This window comes from Elgaria multicarinata, chromosome 15 (assembly GCF_023053635.1).
Source record: "Elgaria multicarinata webbii isolate HBS135686 ecotype San Diego chromosome 15, rElgMul1.1.pri, whole genome shotgun sequence".
Lineage (NCBI taxonomy): Eukaryota > Metazoa > Chordata > Lepidosauria > Squamata > Anguidae > Elgaria > Elgaria multicarinata.
The window spans coordinates 943,636-971,610 of NC_086185.1; the positions used below are offsets into that span (position 1 = coordinate 943,636).

At 51.3% G+C, this 27,975-nt stretch overlaps 1 protein-coding gene across 1 annotated transcript; it reads right to left on the reverse strand.

The window, feature by feature from the left end:
• Positions 1-6,460: 6,460 nt before the first annotated feature.
• LONRF3 (LON peptidase N-terminal domain and ring finger 3) lies at positions 6,461-26,746 on the reverse strand. Its single transcript, XM_063142040.1, has 12 exons — positions 26,002-26,746; positions 23,700-23,818; positions 22,273-22,395; positions 19,783-19,938; positions 17,917-18,148; positions 16,522-16,612; positions 15,001-15,115; positions 14,642-14,763; positions 14,139-14,297; positions 13,452-13,614; positions 12,596-12,745; positions 6,461-11,742 (listed from the first exon to the last, which is right to left on the reverse strand). The coding sequence occupies exons 1-12, from the start codon at positions 26,744-26,746 to the stop codon at positions 11,581-11,583; spliced, it is 2,337 nt and encodes a 778-aa protein (XP_062998110.1). The 3' UTR covers positions 6,461-11,580.
• Between the last annotated feature and the right edge of the window lie 1,229 nt (positions 26,747-27,975).

The following is a 27,975-nucleotide window of genomic DNA, read 5'->3' on the forward strand; positions in this document are numbered from 1 at the left end:
CTTCAAGTGCTTTGTGCTGCACTGGGGAGGAGGAGGAGGAGGAGGAGGAGGAGGAGGAGGAGGAGGAGGAGGGGGCACATAAGAAATGCTTTAACGGCACCCTTCACCCTACTGACAGATGTGGGAAATGCCACAGGACATGGTCTCCCCTCCCAGCCAAGCAAAAGGGCCCACCCGATTTCAATGGGCCTCCTCTTAAGGCTGACTCAATCTGGAACCAATCCAGCATCCTTCAGATGAGGGCTCCTCTGTCGGTGGTCGTCTCTTTTTCCTGGCAGCAGAGGGCGAGAGAGCATTGGGAAAGGAAAGGCAGCTGGAGACCCGCCGCTTGGTTGGCCAAAATAATTCCCAAAGTAGCCATGTGCCATGTGTGTCCTGCAGCCCTGGGGCAGCTGAAGTAACTAAGGGTGCAATCCTGTGTGTGCTTACCTGGGAGTAAGCCCCGTATGATGAATTGGGATTTAACTTGGTTCTGCTTTAAGGCTGCAGTCCTATGTTCACTTGGGACTAAGAGACCCATTGAACTCGGTACTACTTATGAGTAAACATGCCTGGGTTCAGGCTGCACGCAACTTAAGTTAATTAAGAGCAAGTTAAGTCACACTGATTTCAATGGGTCCCCTCTTAAGTATGACTATATTTGGAACCAATCCAGCGTTCTTAGTGCAGGCTGACAACCATTACCCAGAGGACCTTCTCTTCTGCCGCTCCCAGACTGTGGAACGGCCTGCCGGGAGAGATTTGCCAACTTAACAGTCTTTTTAAATTTAAAAAAGCTATAAAGACTGATCTCTTCTGGCAGGTCTACCCAGTCAAATTTTAAGATATTTGGCTATTAGTTTAATAATGTATTAGTTTTATATGTTTTCAATCAGTTTTATGTATTTTTGTATTCAATGTTGTTGCCCGCCTCGATCCAGAGGGAGAGGTGGGTAAGAAATAAATGAGTATTAGATGATGATGATGATGATGATGATGATGTGCCTGCCTATTCTCCCCGCAGCCCTTTTTTCAGGGGTTAGAGGGCAGATGACCCTTATGCCCATAATATGGAGACAGGACCATGATGGACGGAGCGTGATGCTGCTGCCCTCTTGACATGCCTCAGATGGCCATGTGGCGTGGCGTGCTCTGACGACTCCACCCTTGTATAACAACGTTATAAAACCTCGATTTCTGATCCCAAAGGTTAACATGATCAATATTGTGTCATGCCTTGAAAAACCCACCAAGCTGCTGCTGCTGCTTTGGGTCCCACCCAGGTGATGTGATTTCGGTGCATTGAGACGTCTGTTTAGTGCCTGAGTCAGACCTCGGACTGTGGAATTAAAAACACAGACGAACCCGTCCTGCAGCCTTGTTTGGGGGAAGGGAACGTTCCGGCCTGGGCAAGGGCGCTTCCTCCTGCAGCACGACCAAGAGAATCAGGGCCCCTGCACCCTGAAGCCGAGCACCCGCTGCCGCGCTGGGAATCTTGCTCTTTGCCCCGCAATGTGTATCCGGGGCTGATTTCGGGGAAGCTGGCTCACTGGCCTTTTCACTTCATCCCCTCCACGTATCTGTATGCTGTTCCACAGAGCTCAGCGTCATGTTCATGGGAAACTGCCCCAGCCAACTTGTCCCCGCAACAACCCTGCGAGGTAGGCCGCAAACATTAGCAGAGCCCTGCTCAATCAGACCAAAGGGACATCTACATTCAGCACCCCACTTCGCACTGTGGGCAGCCAGTTATATAAGAACTTAAGAGCCCTGAGGCTGGATCAGGCCAAGGGTCCATCAAGTCCAGCAGTCTGTCCATCCAGCAGCAACCAGCTCCCCAACAGCAGCACCCGTCTGCCAGAATTATAGAACGCAAGGAAATGGACTGAACGAACGAACGCAGTCTGAAACTATGTGGTACCTGCATTTTTATGCAAACCCCCCCCACACACACACACACCCCGTGAGTAAACTCTCTTTACCTTTCTTTCACTAAAGAAGGGTGCAGTCTCCTTATTTTCTTAGACTTGGGTGCAAGCTGGAATGGCAAACACTGTTTTGTTTTGTTGTATTTTTGTCGTCGCCTGTTTGCCTTCAGCCCATCCGGCACTGGAATGCACCCCTCCCCCCCGCCCCGGGAGAATTTTTCCAGAACTAAATCTGGCCCGTGGGATGGAAGATGTCTCTGCCCCTGCTCCAACCATGAGGCGGCACAGCTGCTCACTCATTGATGTGCTTATTACTCATCTTACTCTTTTAACCTGTTAACGTGTTTACGTTGAACAACGTCCTGCCCTTCCTTGCAAATGTTGACGGGCATCTCACGCCCTCCTCCCCAGGACATCTTGCTCCTGGGGGCGCTGGAGGAAGATGAAATCCATGAACGGTTGAATTGGTTGTAAGTTGAGACTCCATGCCTGAGGATTTGGATGCTGGGAGAAGAGCTGATGAGATGAGATTTGACCTAAAAAAAGTAGCAGCAGGAAACCACCGGTAACAAAAACAGGTGCGCCGAGAGCACATTATTCAACCCGAAACTGGACTGCTTAAAAGACGTGAAGAAATCATCCATGAAGAAGATGATCCTTCATGGTAATATAATAAGCAAAACAAAAGGGATTTGGGGTGCAGGAATTATGAATGAAAGCTAATACTGCTGTTGGTTGAACCTCCCATTAGAACAGGGACTTGCGAGGCATTGAACCCTCTCCGGTGTGTTTCTCCGGCAAGGTATTGAGAAACGGCACAGGACTTGCCGAGTCTGGATCTGAACATGCATCAGATTGGACCCTTAGGCGATTCTGCTGGAACTTAGGATCCCTGACATGTTACAAAGAAAAACTCAGGAAGGGGGTGCGCACCCTTCCCAACAGGGGCTACTAGTCATGATGGGTATTTATTTTCTCCACTACCAGCATGCCTCTATTATTATTATTATTATTATTATTATTATTATTATTATTATTATTATATTTATTTATTTATTTATATAGCACCATCAATGTACATGGTGCTGTACAGATAACACAGTAAATAGCAAGACCCTGCCGCATAGGCTTACAATCTAATAAAGTTGTATTAAACAATAAAGAGGGAAGGAGAATGCAAACAGGCACAGGGAAGTGTAAACAGGCACCGGGTAGGGTGAAGCTAACAGTATGGAGTTAGAACAAACTCAATATTTAAAAGCTATAGGGAAAAGAAAAGTTTTTAGCTGAGTTTTAAAAGCTGTGATTGAGTTTGTAGTTCTCAAGTGTTCTGGAAGAGCGTTCCAGGCGTAAGGGGCAGCAGAAGAAAAAGGACGAAGCCCAGTAAGGGAAGTGGAGGTCCTGGGGCAGGCGAGAAGCATGGCATCAGAGGAGCGGAGAGCACGAGCGGGGCAATAGTGTGAGATGAGAGAGGAGAGATAGGCAGGAGCTAGACTGTGAAGAGCTTTGAAGGTCAGCAGGAGAAGTTTATATTGGATTCTGGATTGAATTGGAAGCCAATGAAGAGATTTCAGAAGTGGAGTGACATGGTCAGAGCGGCGGGCCAAGAAGATGATCTTAGCGGCAGAGTGGTGGACAGAGACCAGCGGACTGATGTGAGACGAAGGAAGGCCAGAGAGAAGAAGGTTGCAGTAGTCCAACCGAGAGATAACCAGTGCGTGAACGAGAGTCTTGGCAGAAGAGACAGACAAAAATGGTCGAATCCTGGCAATATTATACAGGAAGAAGCGACAGGATTTAGCTACTGCCTCGATATGAGGAGTAAAGGAGAGCGAGGAATCAAATATAAAGCCAAGACTACGAGCTTCCTTGACCGGAGTAAGCGTGACATCGTTGACAGTAAGAGAGAATGAGAGGTGAGGAGAAGGTTTAAGAGGAAAAACAAGCAGTTCAGTTTTTGCCATATTAAGTTTCAAACGACGATAAAGCAGCCAGGCTGAGATATCTGAAAGACATGCCGAGATGCGATCGTGAACATCAGGAGAAAGTTCCGGAGATGAGAGATATAATTGTGTATCGTCGGCATACAGGTGATATTGGAGGCCATGAGATTGAATAAGCTTACCCAAGGGCAGCCTCTCAAGACCAGTTGCTGGGGAACATGGGCAGGAGGGTGCTGCTGCGCTGAACCTGGGTTTGTGGGTTTCGCACAGGCATCTGGTTGGCCACTGCAGGAACCAGAGGCTGGACCAGACGGCCCTTTGGTCTGATCGGGGCAGCGCTGCTGCACTCGCGTGACAGTCAGACGGCCTCGGGCAGCTCTTCTGCCTTCCTCTCTTACTGCAGCTTCGCTGGTAAGAGAAGAGATGGAAGACGGTGCTCCTGGGTGGTTGATGAGAAGCAGGAACACGTAGCGTGCATCTTGCGTGCTCCGCTCGGCCCCACAGTGCCAGGAATTGTTGCTGTGATGTCCAGACCCGAAATGTCGTGCCTCAAGGGTTAAGCTGGGATTTAGGAGATCTGGGTTCTAGTCTCCACTTGGCCATGAAGCTCACTGTGTGCCTTTGGGCCAGTCACTGGCCATCAGCCTAACCTACCGCACAGGGTTGTTGTGAGGATAAAATGGAGAAGAGGAGGTTTTGGCTCCTTGCAAGAGAAAAAAAAGGTGGGATATACGTGTAATAATAAAAATAAAATAATTTTAAAAACTGGTGTAGTTGTGTGTATGGACCATATCACACCACCGAAATCTTCCAAAACAGGCACATTTTATCACTTTCATAAGCCAGGTTTGTCAACCACGTTACAATGTCCAGTTCTTTTCCATAAAATCTAGAAACCACTATCCTAAAATCTAAAACAGTCCACTCTTATTTATTAAACCTTCTGGTTAAAACAAAAAAAGTCCATGATTTTGGGAGGCTAGAAAGATTTGCAATTCAAATTCTGCCCTTACGAGTTCTTTTAAAAGGTCTGTGGATTAACTGGTGTAAGAGTATGTGGTTTTTGTCATCCGTGTGCGGGAGGCCATGTGCGTGCATGCCGCTTTCTTGAAGCATGGAGTTTTCATTCCTCATAGCTGTGATACGCTTACTTATATTTGCATGTTTTCTAACCAGCCCCCCAAACCACTTGGTAGGCAGCTGTTGATAAGACTATTTGCTCCTAGGTAAGACGCACAGGCGCGCCCAAAGCCTTGTTTTCAGCTGGGACACTCGTAACCTTCAATTACCCCTGTTATGTAACTGTCCACAAACCCCTCCCCCCGCCCTGTGTAGCTCTATGACCCACTTTTCCCTGTGCGGCAGTTTCACGAGTTATGAAAGATGTTATATGTTGAGTCACTAGAACAGAGTTTGCTCTCCTGACCCCGATACTCCAGGTTATGTAGGCAACATAAACCAAAGAGGGCATTAAAAAGCTAAGGAGGGCAGAAGTTCAGGGGAAATGTTAAAGTCTTCCAACAACTAACGGAGCCCAGGCATACATATATGGAAGTCAGCAGACATTTCTCATGCTCAGGAACAGGCAGCTTCTCTGCCTTTCCCAGCTTGGAAAAAGGCTGCCATAGATTCTGGAGGCAGCGTGATCTTGTCAGTGTGCTCAGCTCAGGTCCGGATTCAAATCCCTCCTCAGCCATAGAGCTCTCTCTGGTGTACCTTTGGTCAAGCTCCTTGTTCAGCCAAACCTCCCCCCAAAATACACATCCCAGTGAGGACGGGGCAGGCTCTGAATGTGGGGTGTACCTGAAGGGGAGCAGAACACCCTGCCACGTCCTGTGGCAGATTCTTGTACCTTTCTAGAATGCTTCTCGTATAGAAACTGACCCTGTGCACATCTGCCACTGACACTTTCAACTGCCTGGGAAAGTGGTAAAACACACACACACGATAATATAATAGTGTTTTATTTTTCTCTCTCTCCATCACACACACGCTTTCCAGGCCCCCGCTCAACTGAGGCAGGTTATGTCTCAGCTCCCTTTTTCAGTGCTAAGCAGGGGAAAGCTCTTATCTCTGATGAGTAGCTGACTGGAGATAAGAGCTCTTCCCTGCCTGGGCAACGCCCCCTGGGCCAGAGGTTCCCCATGCCTGAGTGTCAAACTAGGACTGCGGATAACCAGGTTCAAATCCCTGCTGACTAGGTGGGGCAGCCAGTCTCAGTCAGCCTCACCTCACAGGGTTGTTCCGAGGATAAAAGGGGTGGGCAGAGTCACATCTACCACCACAAGCTCCTCAAAAGTAAGGTGGGATATCGATGTAAAGTGAAACCATTAGAAACTCTTGGTTGTATGACATTTTATTTATACCAGTTTGATGTCTTCCAGAGGTCTGGGACTGTAATTTCCATCATCCCCAGGGGCAATGGATGTTTTAGTCCAACAATCTGAAAGGCACCAGGTTGAGGAAGGGTGATTTATGTCTTTCAGGGGGAAATAATACTTCATTCTCTCCAGGGGCTGGGAGTTGTCTCGAGAAAGTTTTGCAAACTCACGGTGATCAGCCACAACGGCACTCCTATTAGTTCAGCCACCGACCCAGGAGGCGAGAGAGTAAACAAAAATCATGTTTAATGACCAAACCACTAATCACACAAAGCATCAATGCAAATGACATCGTTAATACATCCTAACGCAGGTTTTATTAGTCCTGGAAATACATCTCAAACGTAACAGACCTGAACAAAGTGAAAAGTAATAAAAAATAAAATTATTTTACAGAAAGAGGTAGCTGGACCATGATAAGAGTTTAAACTTAATTTCACTTCAAGTTCATCATAGTGCAAGAGGTTCGCTCTCCTTCTGAAAAAGGCCATACAAAGAGATGGAACTACCAAACCCCACACGCTGGACACCTTGAACTGGCTTGATCCCTGGCATTAGAAAGATCATGTAGTCCCATGGGCTCCTGAAAGAGCAGACCTGGGTGCCACATTCAAGGGCGTTTCTCAACAAAGAGCCATTGTGATGTCGGCCTGGCTGAGGAATGCAGAGGAAGGCGAGGGTCAAGTATCGCAGCGGTAAAACGGGCTGGAGCTCTGGTGCTCCCCAGCTGGGTTGGCGTACCACCCCATAATCTACAGCTGGCATGGCCACTGGCTGCTTTGGCCGGGGATGATGGAAGTAGTAGTCCAACACACCCGGAGGGGTGCCCAAGCTTGCGTTGCTTGGATGAAGGCCAGGTTCTATTATCATGAGCGACAAGCGGGATGCCATTCTTGACTGCTCCGCCTTTGTGTCAGAAATCCACACACACAACTTGCCATGTAAGAAAACAGGCAGAGCAGGAAAGAGGATGGGCTCAAATCTCTTCTGATAGACTAGTTGTCTACTTGCAGGGAGGTTTGTTTCTTCATTTGTAAACATGGGGGTCGTTCAAAAAGGCTACAGGGTACCTCAGGACCCCCCTGCCTCATCCCCCTCCCTGCATGTGCAGCCTAGGCCGAAATCATGCCAGAAACATGTAAATTAAAAGAAAGGGTTTTGCTACACTGCTGCTTTGTAAACCACTTTTGAGCCTCAATTTTTAGTCTCAATTACTTTTTTTTTTAAAAAAATGCTTCTTCAAAAAAAGAAGATGGTATATATATGGCTCATGCAGTCTGAGAAGCTCATGGATGGCAGCCAACCACCACTGACTGCAGGCACGTCAGTCCAGGCATTCACTCATTCACAGGTTATGAAAGCTGGCACGTTACGGGCAACTCAGGGCCGAAGTCATTGGAACGACGCGGACCGCAGAAGAGCGTTTCAGCCCCTGCATGGCAGCCGCCAGCGAAGGTCGCCTTCTGCCCCACCATCAGGCCGCCTGGGCGAGGAGCTGGGACTCCAGGGTAAACCCACGTATTTTGCACAGTGTTCACTTTAGAAGAACAGACTGGTTCGAGTTTTGTGGTCTCTGGAGGCGAAAGGGGCGACGGGAAAACCATGATGGCCAAGAGAAGAGCGTGGCTGCAGACGATGAGACAGGGCCGATACCCCACGGAGGAAGAAGGTGTCTCGGCTAATTCACTGCATGAATCTTGGGAGCGGCACCTGACTCTGGAGTGCCCTCCCAGGGGAGGCCCAGCGGGCGACATCTCACGCCAAGACATCGTGGCTTTCGGCTTCATTCTGAGCCATTGCGAATGGCCAAAGCTCTATTGATCCTGCTTCATGGTATCCTAGGCTGACTCCGTACTGCTTGTAGCCGTTACTCGTTTTGGTTGTCGTTTCGTATTTTGTAAACTGCCTTGGGCACTCTCGGTGGGAAAGACATAGAGGATTTCCTTTTAAAAAAATAGCCATATCTGTAATAGAAAAATGCTAAGATCTACACTCTCCTGATAAGATATAGCCCTGCCTCAGTGGTTTGGCGTTTGAATCCATCTGGTAACTGCACCCAGAAGGGATGCAAATGTTAAAGAGACTTGACCTTGTTTTAAGGGATTGATTTTCAGTATGAGTCAGGGGGAAGATGACCGGGAATTTGTCACGCAAACTACATCTGCTGGAATTCCTCTTTGACACTGCTGTTATAGAGGTGCAGGAGCCCTGCTCACATTTGCATCTGCCCACCTTAATTCCCCCCACCCCTTAATTTGGACATATTTCTGAGAATTTAAGAAAAGCCTGCCTGGAAATACAATAGGAAGACATCTGCCCCAGTAGAGATATTACAGAAAAACTGCATAATGTGAACTCTTCTTTATATTAACGAATTCAAAAACAAACAGTGAATCAGATAAAAAGTTTTACATAAAGCTGGTAATGCCAACTACTGCCACTCTTTTTCTATTATTTATACCTAGGGGTTTTATTAAACTGGCAGGCTACGTTTATAAGGAGAGGTTTTTTAAACTTCCCTTTGAATTCTACAGTATGTTTCCTAATAAGTGTCTGTTGAAACTCAAGAACAAAAGAGCAAAGAAACACCCGCACACACACACAAATCCAGTACTGAATTATTTCAGTTCTCTCAGGCGGGCACTGCCCTACCTCTTCAGACTTAAAGAAGGAGAGGATGCCTTTTATCTGTCAGATGATCTGACCTTGTTTTAACTAAAATGCAATTTTGCAATCACTGTAATTCTTAGTGTACGTTCACTCTTCTGAACGGCTATTTCCCTCCCTGTTGCTAGGCCGTGAGATCCTCATGGGAAAAAGCAAGGCGATCCCAGAGGCCTGAAATCTGCCCTTCCCTGCCTGAAGTACAGAACTTTTAACCATCAGCATTTGCACTCGAGCACTTTAGCAGACAGCAATGGCAATGTGAATGGCCAAACAGCACTTTAAAGGGGACCTTCTCACATCTGAGCTTCGGGAATGTACATAAAGCAGCTCTCCCCAACCTGGTGCCCTCCGGATGTGCTGGGGCTACATGGCTGGGGCGTGGTCGGAGTTGCAGGCCAAAACATCTAAAGGACACCAGGTTAGGGAAAGCTCCCAGCAGACCTTTTCTTCTGCCCCACCCCCCAAGGCTGTGGAAGGGCCTCTCACGGAGGAGATTCGTCAGCTTAATGCTCTCTGTGAGCTTAAAACAGCTGTGAAGACTCGTCTCTTCCAGCAGGCCTACCCAGGTGGATTTTAAACCTAAGAATTTTAAGATGTTGTGATTGTTATTTTAATATTGTATCGGTTTTATATGCTCTTTTAACTAATTCTATGTATTATATTTTATTTAGTGTCGTTCCCCACCTCAATCCAGAGGGAGAGGCATATTATTATTCCCCAGGCAAGTACATTGGGAATTACCCACTCAGGACTGTAAACAGATGGGGATTCTGCTTCCCCTTCTTTTCAAAGGCTTCCGCCTCTGGCCTCAGGCTGACTATTGGTCTCCTCCCCCTTCCACTGCTTGCCCTGGGCTCAGTGGCTTAAAGAAAAGCTTAGAAAATCCTCCAGAAGAGGTGCTGTCAATGCCCAACTTCCCTGCCTTCACTGCAGCATTCACTCCACCCCCAAACACCTTGTTTTCCCACCCTGTCACGGCAAGCGCTTCTCAAAACAAAGGAAATGAAAACGCGCGGGGCCGCCCCGTGCCCCAAACACTCACAACCAAGAGATCTGGCACTCTTCGCTCTCTTCACCTCTAGCAACCTCGCAGGTCTCCAAGGGGTGGGTGTGGGTGGGGTGGGGTGGGGTGGCACGGCTAGCCAAAGCAGCTAAGGCTCCCCGCCACAGCTGGCCTCCCCCCCACCCCCCATGGCCACACTGAAGGCACGGCCGCCCTGGGCCTGTTTCAGCGGGAGAAAGTCCTTCATCTCCCAGCACTGCTGCCTGGGGAAAGGCGGAGCCGGAGGGCTCCTTTCTGGCAAAACCCACCTGGAATGGTGCCCTCCATCTAAAGCCAAGGTAGACCTTGACCCAGTAGCCTCAGGCTTCTGCTAGCAAGAATAAACAGTTTGAACATCCACCACTCACTGGTTTGGGCTTTTTTAAGAAGAAGGAAAAGGGGACTTCAGGGCCACGTTGCCTGGACACATCCTTGAAAGGCAGCAACAGCGGCGATATGCAGGAAACCTGTTTAGGCCCCCAGGAAACGTTGAAGACAAACAAATTATCAAAGCAAGTGATTCTGCATCCCTAATTCTCCTACTTCATTCTGTTGCTTCCTCTGCTCCAATTCAGTATAAAAATCATAAATTAGTAGAGCGGCTTAACTTTCCTGGATGCATACATAAATCCGTACACACATAGGTTCTGATCCTAAACACATTTACTGAGGAGTAAGTACCACTGAATACATTGGGACTTACTTCTGAGTAAGCATGCACAGGATTATGCTATGCATTCACAACTGAAAACAAAAACATTTTAGTGCAAAAATAAATAAATAAAAGAGCATTTTAGCAAAAGTTCATGAGCATTTTATATACAGATATATAAAAAACCTGAACCCTTTGAAATAAGACTTTAGCTACTCACTGAAATAACACAGCAATATTGTTAGTATTTCAGCTTCACATTAAACCAGACAGTTTTCAATGCAGCTATTCCAATAAAATAAAATAAAATTCAAATTATGAAAAACTCTTTAAAAAAAGATTAATGGCAAACAAGTTCACTTCTGTTTTGTTCACTTTCACTATATATTCACCTTTGTTTATATTCACGAAAGTGGGTGTGTTCATTCTGTATATAAACAAACACTTAGGTAATATGATCAACAGTGCAGAAATCGAAGAACCAACTCAAGAACATTAAGGCTGCAACCCTAAGCATAATCATTATTATCATACAAAAGTTAAGACCCGTTATGCTGTTTGGGACTTACTTCCGAGTAAACATGCTTGGGACTGCACTGCATGCGTTCCACACAATATCTATCAAAAATTCCGTATAGAGCTTTTGCTGTGTTCCCAAACTTGAACCATTTCCTTCTCCAAAACACTTCTCTTCAAAACATTAGTGCACCTACATATCGGCTCTTTCACCCACCAAGGCTACAACTTGTGCTTTCCCTTCAACTGCCAATGAGAATGAAAAAACTACAGCAACCAGAATGTTCACTTGCATTACAAATGCCTCTTCTCCGCTGATGTCTTCTGCACGACCAGCCGTTGATCAGCATTAGCGTGTGTGAGAGACAGAGAAGCGCTCGAAAGATCTGGGCGTTCGGAAGCGGCCACAGGAAGCAGGGATGGACTGGAACGCTCAAGTATTGCCAGAGGTTCCACAGGCCACTTCGCGGCATCACCGTGACCGTGCACGGGACATGAAGGCAAAGATGCGCTTGATGCCGTTGAGCCGGTCTCTCAGGGACGTCATGGCAAGGAACGGGAGCTGGGCTCTGCTCTCCAGAGGTAGGACGGCCAGGATCCACCACCCCCAGGCTGGGCCATTAGGGCTGGTCTGCTGGAGAAGAACAGGGGAAGCAGACAGCGAGAGGAAAGTGTCATTCGAGAGTGAATGGCTGGAGCAGCAGGGCAGGGAGAAGGAAGGGCTCTTGCACACGGCTCACGGTTCAACAATGGTGTCCACTCCCTCCCCCACCCCCAAAAAACCATAGTGACGGCCACCACACTGGATGGCTTTACAAGGAGGCTAAACAAATTCCTGGCGGAGAAGGTTATCAATGGCTGCTGAGGGCTGCGTGCCGCCTCCAGCATCAGAGGCAGTAAACCTGTGTACACAATTGCTGGGGAACATGGGCAGGAGGGTACTGCCAGAAGTGAGCAGGGAGGAGGGCATGGAGTTGCCCTGTAACACAGGAATAGTCCTCTTGGTTTCCCTCCAGATGTTTTGGACTGCAGTTCCCCCAATCCTTTGCCATAGGGGCAGATGGGATTCATAGTCCAAGACATCCGGAGAGCCACCAGGTTGCCAAACCTTTCCTACAACAAAAGGCCACCCTGGATTTCTCAGGACACGCATTACGTGGAGCTGGGAAGACCTGCGTCGAGAAGGGAGCCTGGGGACCAGCAAACAAGCGTCGTGTGCCCCCTTCTCACCTCCCTGTTCTGAGCTCCCCACCTGTTGGCAGGGCCCTCATCCCCAGCCTCGGGGGGTGGGGGGCTCCTTGCCTTCAGCGGCTTTTCTTCACGCAACCTTCTCCAACCTGGCTCCCTCCAGATGTGCTGGTCAACACACCTGGAGAGCATCAGGTTGAAGAAGGCTGCTTTAACTGAAGGCTGTTTGTGTGCAAACAGATCATTTCACAAAACCAGGCTGGAATCCATTGTTTCGGCCCCAGCTTAATGCCCCGTACCTGCGGGTTGGAGTCCTTAGCAGGCATTGGGCCAAAGTGACTGAGGATGCGGCTCTGGAGCGCCGGCTTGAGAGAACCGAACCACACGGAGGCCTGATCGTACACAGAATGGTGGAGAGCCGTCAGCCCGGCGTAGTCTTCTCCTTGGACCTGGAAATGGCCAAGAGCGTCAGCAAAGGAAAGTGGTCGTGCCACAGGGTTGTGTAAAGGCAGGACGGCGCTGGCAGCTTTATGCCCAATCCCTTCCCTAATAGCTTTATGCCCAATCCCTTCCCTAATAGCTTTATGCCCAATCCCTTCCCTAATAACGCCTAACTTGGAGTCAGCCTTCACTTCCATCGAGCTGCCCACCACAGCCCCCGAGACCTCTTTCTGGGTCGGTCGCTGCTAGCTCCGATTCCAGCAGGTTGTACTTGAAGCTGGGTTTGTTTCCCCAACGGGCATCACTTTACACTCCCCAATCGGGGACCCTCCAGATGTTTTGGACTTCAGCTCCACTAACCCTTTACCACTGGCCCTGTTAATGAGAGTTACCCTCCAAAACATCTGAAGGGCACCTGATGGAGGGAGGCTGTGGCAAAATGTTTATAGAGGGCTTTCCGTGTTCGTGTTTCGCATAATCCTCCCGGCCGGCATTTGGGGGCCACCTAGAAAGTTTGTGGCAGAGGCAAGTTTTGTGCCCAGGATCTTCCATCCCAATCTCTCGCTACGTATTTATTAGTGGGGGGGCTGTGACCTGCTCATGCTTTCCAAGGCGCCTGCCACCCTCAGATGCGCTTTAGACGAGGGCTGGGTGGGCCCCCCGCCCTGCCCCATCTTGGCCCCTTTCCGCCAAGCCCTTCCAGGCCATGCTCACCGCTTGATCTTCTATGTACTCAATATCTGCCGTGTTGTATCCATCCCGCTGGCGATGCTGGGTCACCTTGAACCTCCTCTTGCCAACACTGTCCACCACAGATCGTCCATCGGCAAAGAACTCCACGTTTCTGATCTCCAGGATGCAGCCGTAGTCTGCAAATCTGTTGGCCGGAATGGCCAATAGGAAGAAAAGGCATTGGGTCTTCGCTGGCTGCACTTCGTGCAGGTAACTGCACCAAGCATGCCTCGCAGCGTCCCTCCTTGCTATGTCTACGGATGGTTTGCATTTGCCTGTTCCGTTCGCAGCACAGCCGTTTGCAGAAATTAGGTCTTTAAGGCCATCTCCGCAAACGGATCAGGTTTAAAGAGACTCCCACCCAAATCCAGGAGAGCGAAGGATGGGAGTACAGTCCCTGACACGTGAGAATAGTAGGCTGGGTGCTTGGATGCTGCCCTGAACATCCGGCGGGAGGCGGCCAGGGCCGCCCCGAGACATGTTGTTGCCCAAGGCCCTGGCCCATGCCATGTACAAAGCCCGACTGGACTGGCAGTTGAATCTTACTTCGAGACTGGGGATGAGACAGTGTCCCTGGGATGTTCCTCCAGCCACTCGATTTATTGATGGGTTGACTGCATTTTTATACCGCCCAACAGCCGAAGCTCACACCCTCCCGCCCTCACTCACCCTTTAACAGGGTCCCCCATGCACATCCCAAACTGCCTGGTGCCGGTCTCCATGCATCTGCGGATCATCAGCCGGTAGCAAGGCTCAAAGATGTGCAGTGGGCAGGGCACAGTGGGGTAGGCCATCGTGCAGACGAAGATGGGGACGTTCTTATTCAAGCTGCAGGACAAACTCGTGTGAGGGCCCTGAACCCGCCGCGCCTGCTGGCGGTCAACGCAGTGGGGAGGCAGGAGGGGAAGAGAGGGCCCCCCGGGGAGGGCCGCGGAGATCGCTCGCTTCGTTGCTGCATGCGAGGACTTCGGGATGGTTCGCTTCGTCCTCTCTGATCAACCCATCGTGTGACCTGCAACTTTTTGCCTCTGCTGCACGGCACTACAGCTTGCCCCTGAAACAGCTCCCATGGGGAAAGCCTGGAGACTGGCAGCCCAGCCCCCCAACACAGCCTGTACCCCCTTCCACGAGACCCGCTTCTCCCCACCCCTGAACGAGCGACTCTGACATACTTGGAAAGTTCCACCATTTCCTCTTCGTAAAGCTTCCTCCTCTCTGTCAGCTCTGCAGGAAGGTACCTCGCGATCAGGTCCTCCATCAGCGCCGTCTGACGGTGCTTCCTTGTTGCCAGGCACTGCAGCAAAAATGGGGATTCCTGTGAGGCACAGCATGGGAACTCCCGTCCCCTGGCAAAAATGCCCAATCCGCCTGCTTGGCTGTGGGCGGTGTGCATGCACCCACTGTGCAGTGGGCCAGTGCCGGGTCTGCAGCAGCTTTTCCAGGGCATCCCACCCCCAGTCCCCTTGTCGGCCAGCAGGGGGTGCCCCCATCCAGCAACAGCCCCTCCCCAAACACATCGTCTCCGGTTTACCTCCGAGAGCTCCTCCTTGCACAGGGGGCACTTTGGGTTGTGATCCAGGCACCTTTCGAGGCATTTCAGGCAGAACGTGTGTCCGCAAGGGGTGGTGACAGGTTCATAGAAGAGTCTGGAATGGGGGAGCCGGGGGCAAAGGAAAGAAAAGGGAGAAACACAATGCCATCTTGCAGCAGCCTCCATTTGCCCATGAGCGGCGGTCTGCTTCACCCACACGGCGACCAAGACGTTGAACACCTCAGCAGAATTGGAAATGCTAGGAGGGCTACCAGTGGGGCCTGCAACAAAACATTGCAGCGTGGAGGGCTCCTGTTCAAGGTTCCAGCCAGTTCCCCGCCCTCCCCTGTTCTTCCATTTCCTTCCCCTCTCTGCATGTTCAGTCCGCACTGGGGTCTTTTACCCACTCCCCACATACCTTAATTTCCCTTAAAAATATGACAATTCTGTAAACGGCAAGGGTCTCCCTGAGCCTGCGGATGCAGCCCTCCCATGGGTGGGTGCTGGTGTTCAGCTACATAAAGATTCACACTCTGACAATGAGTCCGCTTGTGGTATATAGCGAGGGTGGCAGAACCACTTTCAGTCTGAGGGCTGGATTCCAGTTTGGGCAGGTTTTCGGGGTCCGCATTCCAGTGGGTCAAACACTAAAGGGGCGGGGCCAATGTTGCCACCCATCCCACACCTTTTGCCTTCTGGCTCTCCCACCCCTGGAACGCCCCCCCCCCCGCCCTTTCTCCAAAATGTCATTGGGCGAGAGAGAGGCTGCCCAGTCCGACCGGGCGCATCACAGAGACTTTGCAGGCATCTCGGTTTGCCGGCCGGTCAGTACTCGTGGCAACGGATGTCAGTCAATGGCACGTCTTGCTTGGGCAGGCAAACTAGGTGAATAGCGGCTTTGGTTCATTGGCAAGGAGGTCACGGGGCCTGCAGATTGCTGGGCATTTCGCAGTGGACAATCAACGTGCCTCAGGCTGAAACAGACGGTGTCGGCCTGTGCTGCGTTTCCAGGCTGCAGCTGGCCTGGGAGCCTGAGCCACGGGGCAGCTGCCAGGTGGCTGTTCTGGCCACTGTTTCCTGAACTTGCTGCTCCCCCTCCTCAAGAGGACGGATGCCACTTCTGGCCATGAGAGTCACTTTGGAACCACCCTTAACCACGGTTGAAACAAACCAGCTTCCATCTTAATCCAGACTTAATTCCAAGCGGGTTTCATATCCTGGTTAAAAATGGAACTGCTGTAGATATGGTTTGGATGCGGAGGAAAAGGACACGGACCCAAACGCAATCTGCTGTCAGACGGAGCTTTCATTGTGATACATGGAACAATCCCCAAAAATGCATCAAAAATGCCCACATTCCAAAAATGTGCACAATGGATGCCTTCATGTGGGACAATGCACATGCAAACACGCATGAGCTTTTGTGCAAAAAGAAAAAACAAAGCTCGCAACCCAACATGCCGGCCCTGAGTCAGAGCGAGCTTCGTGTTCTGCCCCCCCCCACATAAAAGTTTTGAATACCTCAAGCACAAAGAGCACTCCAGGTCAGATGGGTCCACGGAGTCAAAGAGAACACAGTTTCCAGTACCAGAGCCTTTAGCATCACTTGCATCTATTAACAAGAAGAGGGGGAAAGTCACACACGGCCACACACACGTCACAGAGCTGGAAGGAGCATGTTTCCCACTGATGCCAAACCGATGTGCTCCAGACACCCACAGCCAGCAAGTGAAGGACCCGTTTCTCAGAAAAAGGTGTATTATCCATCTCACATTTTGGTACCTTAGAATCACTCCTGCAAACCCCAAATCCCAACATTCTGAAGGGTTTAATTCAAATGGTGGGTGTTTTTTTTTTCTATATTAGAGGACGTGGCTGTCAATCAAAGTGATGGCCTCCCACTCTCGTGCCCTCCAGATGTATTGGGCCCCCATCATCGGAATGATAGGAGTTGCAGTCCATCACATCCGGAGGGCACCAGGCTCGGGACATCTGCCCGAGACTCTCATGTTTAATCAGGAGCCAATCTACGTATTATTATTTATTAGTATTACATTTCTATCCTGCCTTTTTTCCTCTTGCAAGGAACCCAAAGTGGCATGAGGGGCCCTCCCCTTCCTCCCCCCCCTCCTCTGCATTTTATTGACAGAACATGCAGAGCCAGGGGGTAGAAATCTGGACTGTACCACTTCAGGGTAGGGCTTATATCTTTGCAAGCTCCCCAGATGTAAAAAAAACCCAACCCCCTAAAAACTCCCTGCATGTAGTGAACTAGAGCCGTCTTCAAAGGTTCTCCCTCTTCCTGATATGTTAGCTTAACACAGTCTGCTGCCTCTTCTGCATATTGCGTAATTTCCTACAAATACTGTTATTAAGAAGTTGTGAAATTAAATAAGTATCTAGTCTTGCATAAGCACAGGTGAAATCTTGCTCAGGGCTTCATTCTGCCCCCTTTTAAGTTCTTTTCGTCTCAATTGCAAATTGGATTTTGGTATTTCGTATGGATGTTTGTGTGTAACTTTTGGCGAGCATTTTTTTTTAAAACGGGCACAATTTTGTGTGCACTCTTGCAAATGTGGGCATTTTAGAAAGCAACCCATTGTGGATGTTTTCAAATGTATGCATTTTGTGCACATGTTTTGAAATGTACACTTGTTTGTGCTCTGGTTTTTTTGGGGTTTTTATTTTCCTCAAACCGCATTGCAGACTTCAGACATGCATAGATCTCGGTGGTAAACTACGTTCCAGTTTGCGTTGAGGTTCGGAAAGAGCAAATTTGGCAATTTCCCACTGAAGTTCCCACTGAAGTTTCTCACCTGTTCCTGCTGTTGCACTATTTCTTCAGTCACCACATGCACTGATTTGAAAAGGAAATTGCATTTCGGCCCTGAAGCAGAATTAAAAGCAGCAGCTTACCCCTTTTCATGATTTTGCTCGGTCGGCTGGCACTCGGGACCTCTTCTGAGCAGCGCTTTTTCTTTAGATGTGTGCACTGCTGAGAAATCAGGAGGGCAGTCCCTGCTGCTGCAGAGGCGTCCAGGTCCCCTTTCTGGCTCTCCGTCACCTGGATGGGTTTTCTCAAGCTGCTGCAGTCTGTCGTTGTCTGTCCTTCGTGGAGAGCAAAACTCATCTCCTTGTCCGCATTTGCCTGCGGACAGAAAGGTTACTGCTGACAGGTCCAGGCAGGTCCTTCTTCACAAGATCTTCAAAGGAGTCCTTCCGACATACGCTCACCTAGACAAGCTGGCAGGGTACACAGCAGCCCTGAAACCCAGAGGCTTTAAGCAAGGAAGCAAGCCAGGCTCAGTCAATGTCTCAGAGGGCATCTTGCTAAAGAAGCAGCTACACATATGTGTGATGGGATATGGGGGATGGGCAGAGATCAGTTCCAAATTCCGCCCCACTCTCCAAACATGACCAAGAAACAAAGAAAAGCAAGTTTCATACTTAATGGCTGAGATCACCGAGGTAGGGAAGAGGTTTAATGCCTAATGGTGGAGTCCTCAAGACCTGTCTTCCAGCCCTGATGCAGGATGGCCCGTGACACCATCAGGGGTGCAATGGGCATCTTTGTGCACAAAATATACTCTACTCCCCCACCCCGCACACACACACCATTCTTGGAAATCTAAACTGTACACCAGATAGTTGGGACTAGAACTCCCATACTCCCTTGAGTACTGGCAATGCTGGATGGGTCTTATGGGAGTTGTAGTCCAAAACATCCAGAGGGCATGGGGTTACCCACCCCTGAATCTATGTTCATTCTCCCCACTGGATCACTCACAGCAACAGGGCTTTTGCTAGTGAAATACAGCACATTCCAAGTGCTCCAAGTACACTTCCACATACATTATTTCGGTAATCTTTACAAGAAAGCCGTAAGGTAGATCGGTATTCTGCCACTATTGTAGCTGTAGCAGAGACAGAGAAGTGAAGCAGGGCCACCATTAGACTGCTTCTTCAGGCTTGGGCTCCCCTGCAACTGTCGTCCAGCAGCCCTTCCATCAGGCTGGAGAAGAGGGAGAAGCTGCCCCACTCCATCAACTCAGCTGAAAGCCCAGCCCCTTTCAGACCCTCCTCTCTTTGAGTTGTTTTCATTCCAGTTGGTGGTAACAAGACCAACAACATCTGGCTGCACTACAGCTGTTATAGCATTATGTCCAGATGTTATAAAATTGGTATAACATGAAGAACGGGTGCCTCAATTTTCTTGTTTTCCTTTTCCACCCGAGTCCCTTTTTTCCTTTTGTGTCGTGTCTTTTTAGACTGTAAACCTGAGGATGGGACTGTCTGACTTTTACTGATCTGTAAGCCCACCTGGGAGCCTCTCCTTCAGAACAGCAGGAGAGAAAAGGCTTTAAATAAATGCAGCCAATGAACACATGCATCACTACAAACACCAGTTTGAACTCATCGGCCTGGAGGATCTGCACAATCCACTTCTTTCCCACTCAAGAGATGCCCATCCTGAAATGTCCCTGTGGAAAAGAACCCCACCCACGTGTTTCCACGGCCACGGTCAAGGGGAGCCTCAGGGGCTTCGGGAGTCTCTCCGTGGCATCCCAGGGGCCAAGGTTGTGCCCAACGGGCACTGCGGCCCTCCGCAAGTGGGAGAGGAGACCCCCGGCATCCCCCGGCGATATGGTGCGAGTCAGCCCCATGGAAACCAGCAAGAGGCACGCATGCAGGAGGGGCTCTCGGGCCAGAAGCAGCCTGTGCCGCCTCCTCACCACAGCAAAGAAAAGCACGTCAAGAGTGATCACCACAGGCGAGCGTTACCTTGGGCGAGCTTCGTAGGCCGTGGCCGGCGCCTCCAGATCCCAATGAACTTAAAGGGTTCCCTTTTAATCTAGAGTGACGGGACAACAGCTGCAGGATACCGGGCAAGTTCTCCTGAGCGTCCCCCGGGATACACGAAAATAAATTACGTAGAAGCTGTGGTATAAAACAAACACGCACACTTCACTATTCAGTCCCGTGATGGAGCCCCTGCCTTGCCCGCGGGCGGCCCGGCGCCCTTGATCCCCGGAAGCTCCCTGGTGGAACGAACCACCTCGGCCCAGCAGCTTGAAGGGCTACGGCTGGTCAGAGGAGGCCGGTGGCACCGACAGCAGTGGGGCGGTGAATCCGCTCTGGGTTTCGGTCAGAACTCTGAAGGAGCTCCCCAAGGTGAGAAGGCGGCTTCTGGCTGAAACCCCCCCAGCTCCCGTCCTCCAGCTGTGTTGGGACTTAGGGAGGTGTCAGGAACTCGTTAAGGTCTCCTTGGGTCAGGTCTGACACAGGCGGCGCCTCCTGGGCCAAACGTGGACCCCAGGCTCACAAAGGGATTCAAGGACCAAAATCACAGCTTGCGCCCAACAGCACGTCTACACTTGGAAAATGTGCATGAAAAGAATCGTCCTTTTGGAAGAAGGGCACAAAGACACTTCTCTCAAAGGGAGAAGAAGGCGCTCGTTTCAAAGATGCGCACAACGGATGCATAGGTTTGGAAAAAACATGCGCGGAAGCACAAGTGGATCGGCTCTGCCCCATGTTGAAAGCAGCCCCATGCCCTTTCCGGCTCACCTGGCACAAAAGTGGCTGCAGTGCCTAAGAGCAGGGCGCTGGCCTTGCAATCGGGGCCAAAACGGTGTGTGTGTCAGACTGGTCCCCAGAGCATTATCATCCTCTGCAGGACCAGCAATTCTAGCTAAGCAGGCAGCCAGGGTGCTTCACAGAGTGGGGGCCGTGGCGCTCGGCCAACACCGCCTGGCAAGACTCAGCTGAGATCTTTGCGCCGGGCTCCGCAGCACAGGCGCAGACACCGTCATTCTGCTGACCCGAAGCCTCAGCAGTGAAGAGCCTCCTCCTCCAACCAAGGCGCTGTCACTGCGGCTTTAGAGGATGTACTAGTTCAATACAGCTCCTCGCTCAGGCAAGCCATAAGCCAGACCCACCAGTTCAAAAACAGCAACACACCACGCCGCGACGGACCAAGGCTAGGGCTTGGCAGGAGAAAAGATGTCAGGAAGGAAGGCTATTATACATCAGACACCGATGAATTTGCCAAGAAGAAGCAGTTAAGTTTTAAAACCAGTTGCAAAACTGCTCCAAGGACTGGCAAGAGGAAGGACAAGATGGCGTGTTGGTGACATCATAGTCACTAGCCAATCGACACACCACCCCAGCCAGCTTTTCCCCAGTTCTACCTGAGTCATGCCAAAAACCTTGCAGAACTGGTTTTCAAAGTGCATCCCAGGATGGAAAACAGTGTGTGTGTGTGTTTGAGGGAAGCAACATTGCTGTTATTGAATTACCTCTGCTTCTTTTCAAATGCTGACCCTAAAACCTTTTCAAACCTTGACCCTAAAATGGCATTGCTTGGATACGTGAGACAATAACTGATAGCTAATTGGCTAGAAACGTGATGATGATGATGTACGTAGTGGCATCCATGTGCATTGGCACTATACAAAGTAAGAGGGAACACTTCCCTGCCCCAGGGAGCTTACACTCTAAAATCTGACACCGTAAGACAACAGAGGAAGAAGAAGGGAGTGGAGGCAGGGGTAAAACAGGGGAAGAAGATGGGATGACGATTCAGTTACACATTCCGAGACAGCCAGAGCACGACGACGTGGGAACCGGGGAGCAGTGCCAGAGGATTTACAGAAAAAGTGAGCCCCGAGGATAAGTTTGAAGAAGTGGGAGGGGGCACCGTGCGGGCGATGCAGGAGACCATACCAAGAAAATGGGGCAGCGAGGGAGGATGTCACCCACCCAACCCACAAATCCCTGGAGCAGTTTTAAAAACGGCTTTTTCTTCTTTTCTTTAGCGGCAGTGGGGAAAGCATGAATCAATGTACCTGCAGCACTTAAAAGAATGTGAGCATGAGAAGGCGGAGACAAGACTTTATGACCAAGCAAATATTCAACTTGCTAGCCTGTAGGTTTGCCACACTGTGCACAGCAGAGCCAAGAGGAAGCAGGGTCAGCCTGTGCGTGAGGAACCTGTGGCAACCTCTCCATCACTGTCAACATAGGACCATCATCCATGTGCAAGGCAATTTATACAGTAACAACAAGGCAAGAGGTCTCTGCCCCAAAGAGGTTACATCAGTTATACCCAGAGATTACGACCCTGGGGGCCATACTGCAGCAGCACTGCCAGAGTGGAACCATGTTCCATAAACAGACAGTCTATTTCGTTTCTAATGGAAGAGGGGGGCAGGGAACACAGCTTCACATTTAGACATGCAACCATTGGCGAAAAAGATATTTGGGACTCACCCTTTGAGCCTCTGAATTGGCTGTTTTATTCCCACCATCCAAAGCAAGGCAGAATAAAAACTCGTGTAAAGCTTCTTCTGTCTTTCCAAGGTTAGCCAGGGCTTGGCCCTTCCGCAAGTGGCCCTGGAAGAAGAGGGGAGGGAGAGGGAGTCATCAGTGCCTTTTCGAGGCCCTCCTGTGAAACCTCAGCATTGGAAGGGGGACAAGATCATGCCGCCGTGCGGCAGAGAAGACGGCACCCAGAGAGCCTGCAGAGGAAGGATCTCGGTTCACATCACCCCTGGGCCATCTCTCACTGGCTGTCCTTGGGCAAAGAACAGCCTTTCTTCGCCTAAACTACCTTGCAGGGCTGTTCTGAGGATACAGAACAGCCCGTGTATTTTGAATGGTGCTACAGATGTAACAAACTTCTTCTTCTTCTTTTTTTTTTTTTAAAGCATCCTCATAATCATCTCCAGGGTTTTGTTTGAGCCGGAGAAGCACTTTCAGAAGGCCTGAAGTACGTGCAAGGATGGAAATGTACTTTGAACATGATCAGACGCACTCCTGTCACAAGTCAGTTACAACCCAAGCCACTTCCCTGGGGTTAGGAGGATGTGTGGGAAATGGCCACGGCTCAGCAGTGAGGCCCCCCACCTGGCATATGAAAGAGGCTCCTTCGTGTTTCCTCCCTGGACTCTCCAGGCAGGGCTGGCAATGACCCTCAAGCCCTGGAGAGCCACGGCAAGTCAGTACAGGCAACGGAGAGGCCAACAGGATGGCTCAGTAGAGGACCGCTTCCTACGCCAGCGTTTGCCTTCAGGCAGGCTTTAGCACAAGCTTGTACATGTAAAAACACACACCTCTGAGCATCCAAAGCACTTCACAAACATTGCTGTGTTGTGAGGCTTTATGATAATTCTGGAAGGTAGGCAAATATTGTTATCCCCATATTGCAGATGCGGGGGGGGGGGTGAGGGTGGGCTGGGCTGGGCTGGCTGGCTGGCTGGCTAGGAGGGAGGGCGTTGCTTAAGGCCACCAAGTGGGTGGATGGCAAAAACCAATCAAGAGGCATTTGTAGCTCAGTCCCTGTTGATTGTGCTAAATCAGCTCATTTGTGGCGAACAAGCCACAGGCAACCAGGCAAGGAATCTTTTGTATACTAGGTTGATCCCTTCCTTTCAGCCTACTGGTTTGCCAGGAAAGACCAAAATGTTTGAGGACGAGTAATCTCTGTGGCCGTATTTGCTTTGGGCTGTCCTCCCTCATCTCGAACGTTACCAGTTCAGCCACCCACAATCCACAGACGTGTCTCAGATCGCCATTCAAGGAACTTCCCGTTGAGCACAAGAGGAGGAAGCCGTGGGACATGGGCTGCTGCTGTGGCCCAGCCTGTGGCAGCCTTGCTCCATGAAACAAGCAAGTCTTAACTTGAAATTGGAACTCACCTTCAGCCAGTACGGCTGGAGCCTACAGGCCGTCTCCGCATCATTCAACGCTTCTTCGCAACATTTCAAGGTGGAATTAATCTGGGACCGGTTGCTATATAACAAATGATCATTGGGAGCTGTAAGTAATGGAAACATTGACTCAGTACAACGATTAATTGAACTATTGGCATGATTAACGGACACCCGCGCTCTCCCGGAGTCCCTCGGCTTCCTTGGCTGTCTTGGGAACCTCCATCAGCCATGTTTGAAATTGACTAGAGGCCCCTTTCTCTCAGGAACTGATGTTAAGAGAGCCATTGCATTTGTCTTGCGCAAAGCGCTTCAAGAGTTGCACAAATGCGTGAGGTGCCAGGAAGATAGAAGATGATGCACACGGTGTGTGTGTGTAGAGAGGGCATTAAGGGTCTGTCTGCAGCAGGGGGCATTTCAGACTCCCTGAGCACCTCAGGCCCATGGATCAGGTCCAGGTGCAGCCCTCTCAAGACCCCAGTCCAGCTGCCCAGAGTTCCCCAGGAAGCCACGCCCCTTCCCTGGCCCCTCCCACTTCCCCCCAACCACCAGTTGCCTGGGGGTTCCCTGGCTTGGGTGCTGTTTTCCCCCTCTTCAATCGAAAAGGTGGAAATGCCCCTCTGAAGGCTGGAAGAGCTCCAACCTCCAACTTCCCTCTTGCAGCGAACAAGTGGAGCCGTGGTGGCGATCTTCATCCTGACCACTGGAGAAAGGGTGAAACTACACCGCCCCCCCATGCCCCAATTGCCATGTTCCCAGTCCTGATCCCCATGGCTACTTAACTACTACTTCAACAACAACAACAACATCCAGACATATTAAACGCAATCACACATTTAATGTCACGCATAGTTTGGCTCCTTAGAAGAAGACACATCCAGAGGGTCATGAATAAAAATCACCAATGTTGTGATGTGTACTTGATCTGCACAACATCCAGACACACTGCAGAAAAGGGGCAGCAAGAGGTCATTGATCTGGCACACAACAGGTACCCCTAGTTTGGAATATTTTTTATCCCATCAACCTGGCTTTAAAAAAGATACACCAAGGATGGCTCATTTTAAAAGAAAAGTTGCAATCAACAAGTCAAGGACCCGACATGTTGCAGGGCTGTTTCCTGTCTAAACAGGCTCAGGATTGCACCTTTCGTCTACCACACTGGAGGTCGTTATTAAATAGTTTTACCCACCACATTGTAGTTAGGGAGTTCTGGGCTTCTGCAGCCTGACTCTTTCTTTACGCCCCCCACCCCACTCTCACCACAGCAGAAAAGAGAAAGGCACAGGCCCTTGATAAAGAAGACCCCGAAGTGTCTTAAGACTGGCGTTGAACCCCTCAATTTGACATAACAAAGACTTCTTTTAAAGCACGCTGCTTTTAAAAAATCGGTGGTAGTGGGGAGATTCCTTTGCAGGCAAAATGCAGCAATTCACATCCAGAAATAAAACCTCAATTCTGCAGAACGAGCGAGGGACTGTGACAGTGAGTCATTGGCAATTTGGCTAAATACGATCAGACCTCCAAGAGGATGCTTTCGGAAACACGACCCATAACTCCCTCACTTTCCTCGTTACACAACCATGGCGGTGGAGGGGGAGGGGACAGAGAATTCAGACCGGGCTACCAAGCTTACACAACATAGCGTTCTCCTGACCCACTTTCACTTCAGACTTACCAAACAGACTTTTGTGAAAGTTTAAGAAAAAAGCCTCCCCCCACACCCCCGTTTCATAGCTGGGAGAGAAGGCGATAACGGGGAAGCCACATCATTGGCCGGCTTCCTCTTCTCCTTCTACTGTAAAGAAGAAGACCCGATGCCAAGTCCATGAAGGGCTTTGGGTGCTCGGGTGCTCTTCATACCTTCCGGTGGGTGCGAAGCCTGAAGCTTACCAAGAAATACTACCTAAGCCTGGATATTCAGCTTGAAACTTGGATTGATATGGTCAGAGTCCCAGAAGGAACACACGCTACCCATTTCTTTTTCAAGGGGGTGGGGGAAAGGTGTCGCGGGAGTGAGCGCAGGCTGGTTTACACGTGTCTATTCATTTCTGGGTGCCTGCAGCTTCAAAGGGAGTTCTGCACGTGTGAGCTAGTCATCCTACGGATCAAACCCTGAGCGGAACTTTGCCAGCCAGCAAGGGAGCAGAGAAGACCTGTGTCATACACCCGCCACGTGTGAACGAGCCGGAGGCACGAGAACGCTCCCGAGCCCTGGGGAGGGGGGAAGCGGCGCCGAGGGGCTCCTCCGTCTCCCCAAAAGGCGCGGGGCGGAGGGGAAGCGCGTTACCTAAGCGGACGGCCTCGTCGTACTTCCGAAGGGCAGCCTGCAGCTTCCTCTCCTCATACAAGCGGTTGCCTTCGTGCCGGAGCCGAGACGCCGCCACTTGCCCGGGAAACCACTTGGCCAACAGGTGGCTGAGGACCACGTTGACCCGGAGCCGGGGCTGCGCGCCCGGTCCCTCGCCTGCCGCCGCCGGGCAGAGGCCGCAGCCGGCCGCTCGGCGCGCCCGGTCCCTCTCCAGGCACGTCTTGCAGAAAGTGTGCCCGCAGAGCAGCGAGACGGGCTCGTAGAGGAAGCCCTGGCACTTGCGGCAGCTGAAGGGCGCCTCCCGGGCCGCTGCCCCGGCGCCTGCTCTGCCGCCGCGGAAGCTGCGCGCTAGCCCGTCCACTAGCTCGCCCAGCTGCTCCGCCCGCAGCGCCGGCGCCGCCCGCGAGTGGCCCGAGGCCAGCCGCACGAGCTGCAGGGCTTCGGCCAGCGGTGGCCCGGGCGCCAGCCACGCGGCCCATGGGCGCGCGGCCGGGCGCGTCGCGGCGTCTGCCGAGGAGGCGAGCGCCGGCCAGCCGCGCGTGGGGACGGCCTCGGCGCCCGAGCTCAGCGCCAGCTCCGGCTGTGGGGAGCCCATGGCCGGCTGAAGGGCGCGCAGGCGGCGGCGGCGGCGGGGCGCGGCGAGCTGGAGCCCGCAGCCCTCGCTGCTGCCGCGGTCGCTGCGTCTGCCCCGTCTGGTCCCGGGCGACGGCCGCACGCGCTCCATTCGGGCGGCTCCTCGCCACACACGCCCCTCTGCAGAAGCAGCCCGCCGCCGCGAAGTTATGTAAAAGGCGCCCATGTGACGCTCGCGCTTCCGCCCGTAGCCGCCGCCCCCTCCCCGCTCGTTGGGCAGCGCCGCGCCGGAGCGTTACAAAACGCGAGCAGTTTCAGAGCACGCTGCTGCCACTTGGGGCGCGCTGGCGCGGGTGGGTTCCGCAGGTGGCGAAGCGACCGGCCCCGGCCCTTTCCCCGCTGTGGAATGCCCTCGACCCTTCTTTCCTTCCCGGATGCCAGGGGCCGAAGGTGGGACTTTGGCCACGCGCAGCACCGCGCTGCGCTCCTTCCCACACAGGCCTGGCCCGTGAACTCCTGCAGGTCGCTCTGGAGAACGACTGTGGGACACAGTCATTCATTGTATCCCACCCAGGGAGCAGACGAGTCTGGGGCAAAACGCGCACGGGCCTCCGCGTGGACAACTGAGTGCGCGCGCACTACCGCTGGACGCCTGACTCCAGGGTGACGTCCAAGGGGTCCGTGGCTCCTGGAGACAAGGCCTGGCTGGAATGGTGTCGTCTTAGCAGTCACTTCAAAGCTGCGTCGAGCAGTTGGTGTGTTTGTGGAATACCGCCCCCCCCCCCAACCCCAGCCGATTGGGTTCAAAGCCTTCACCGCTGCAAAGATAACTGCCCCATTTACGTGTATTTAAATACCGAAACGGATGTTTGTGCACGGCGTGCAGACACAGTGAATTAATAATAATACTATTTAATAATAATAAATTTGTTACCCGCCTCTCCCTTTGGATCGAAGCGGGGTACAACATGAACGCGAACATCATGTAACTAATTAAACCATTTAAAACATACATTATTAAAAGCAGCACATTATTAAAAGGCAAATTTAAAATTCAAAATTGCACCGAATTTGGCCTGTTTAATTCCTTTTGACAGCAGAGCTGCCACTCGGTGCATTGTGGCGCAAAGCGCTGGGAGTGGCCCTGGCTAAGAGGCGAAGGAGGCTCAGCTTTCAACATGCACGGCGGACGCATGTTGCCACTGGGAGCACAACACCGTTCAGAGGCCGATGATGGCCTGATCGCCGCTTGCAGTGGGAACCGCTGGTGCAGTGTATGGACGTCGAAGCAAGCTGCCAGCGGTGGCTTTGGCTTGGGAGAAGGGCGGAGCGATGAAGAACAGAGAAGGCCCCGGGCCTGCGGCACTGCGGCTGGCAGCT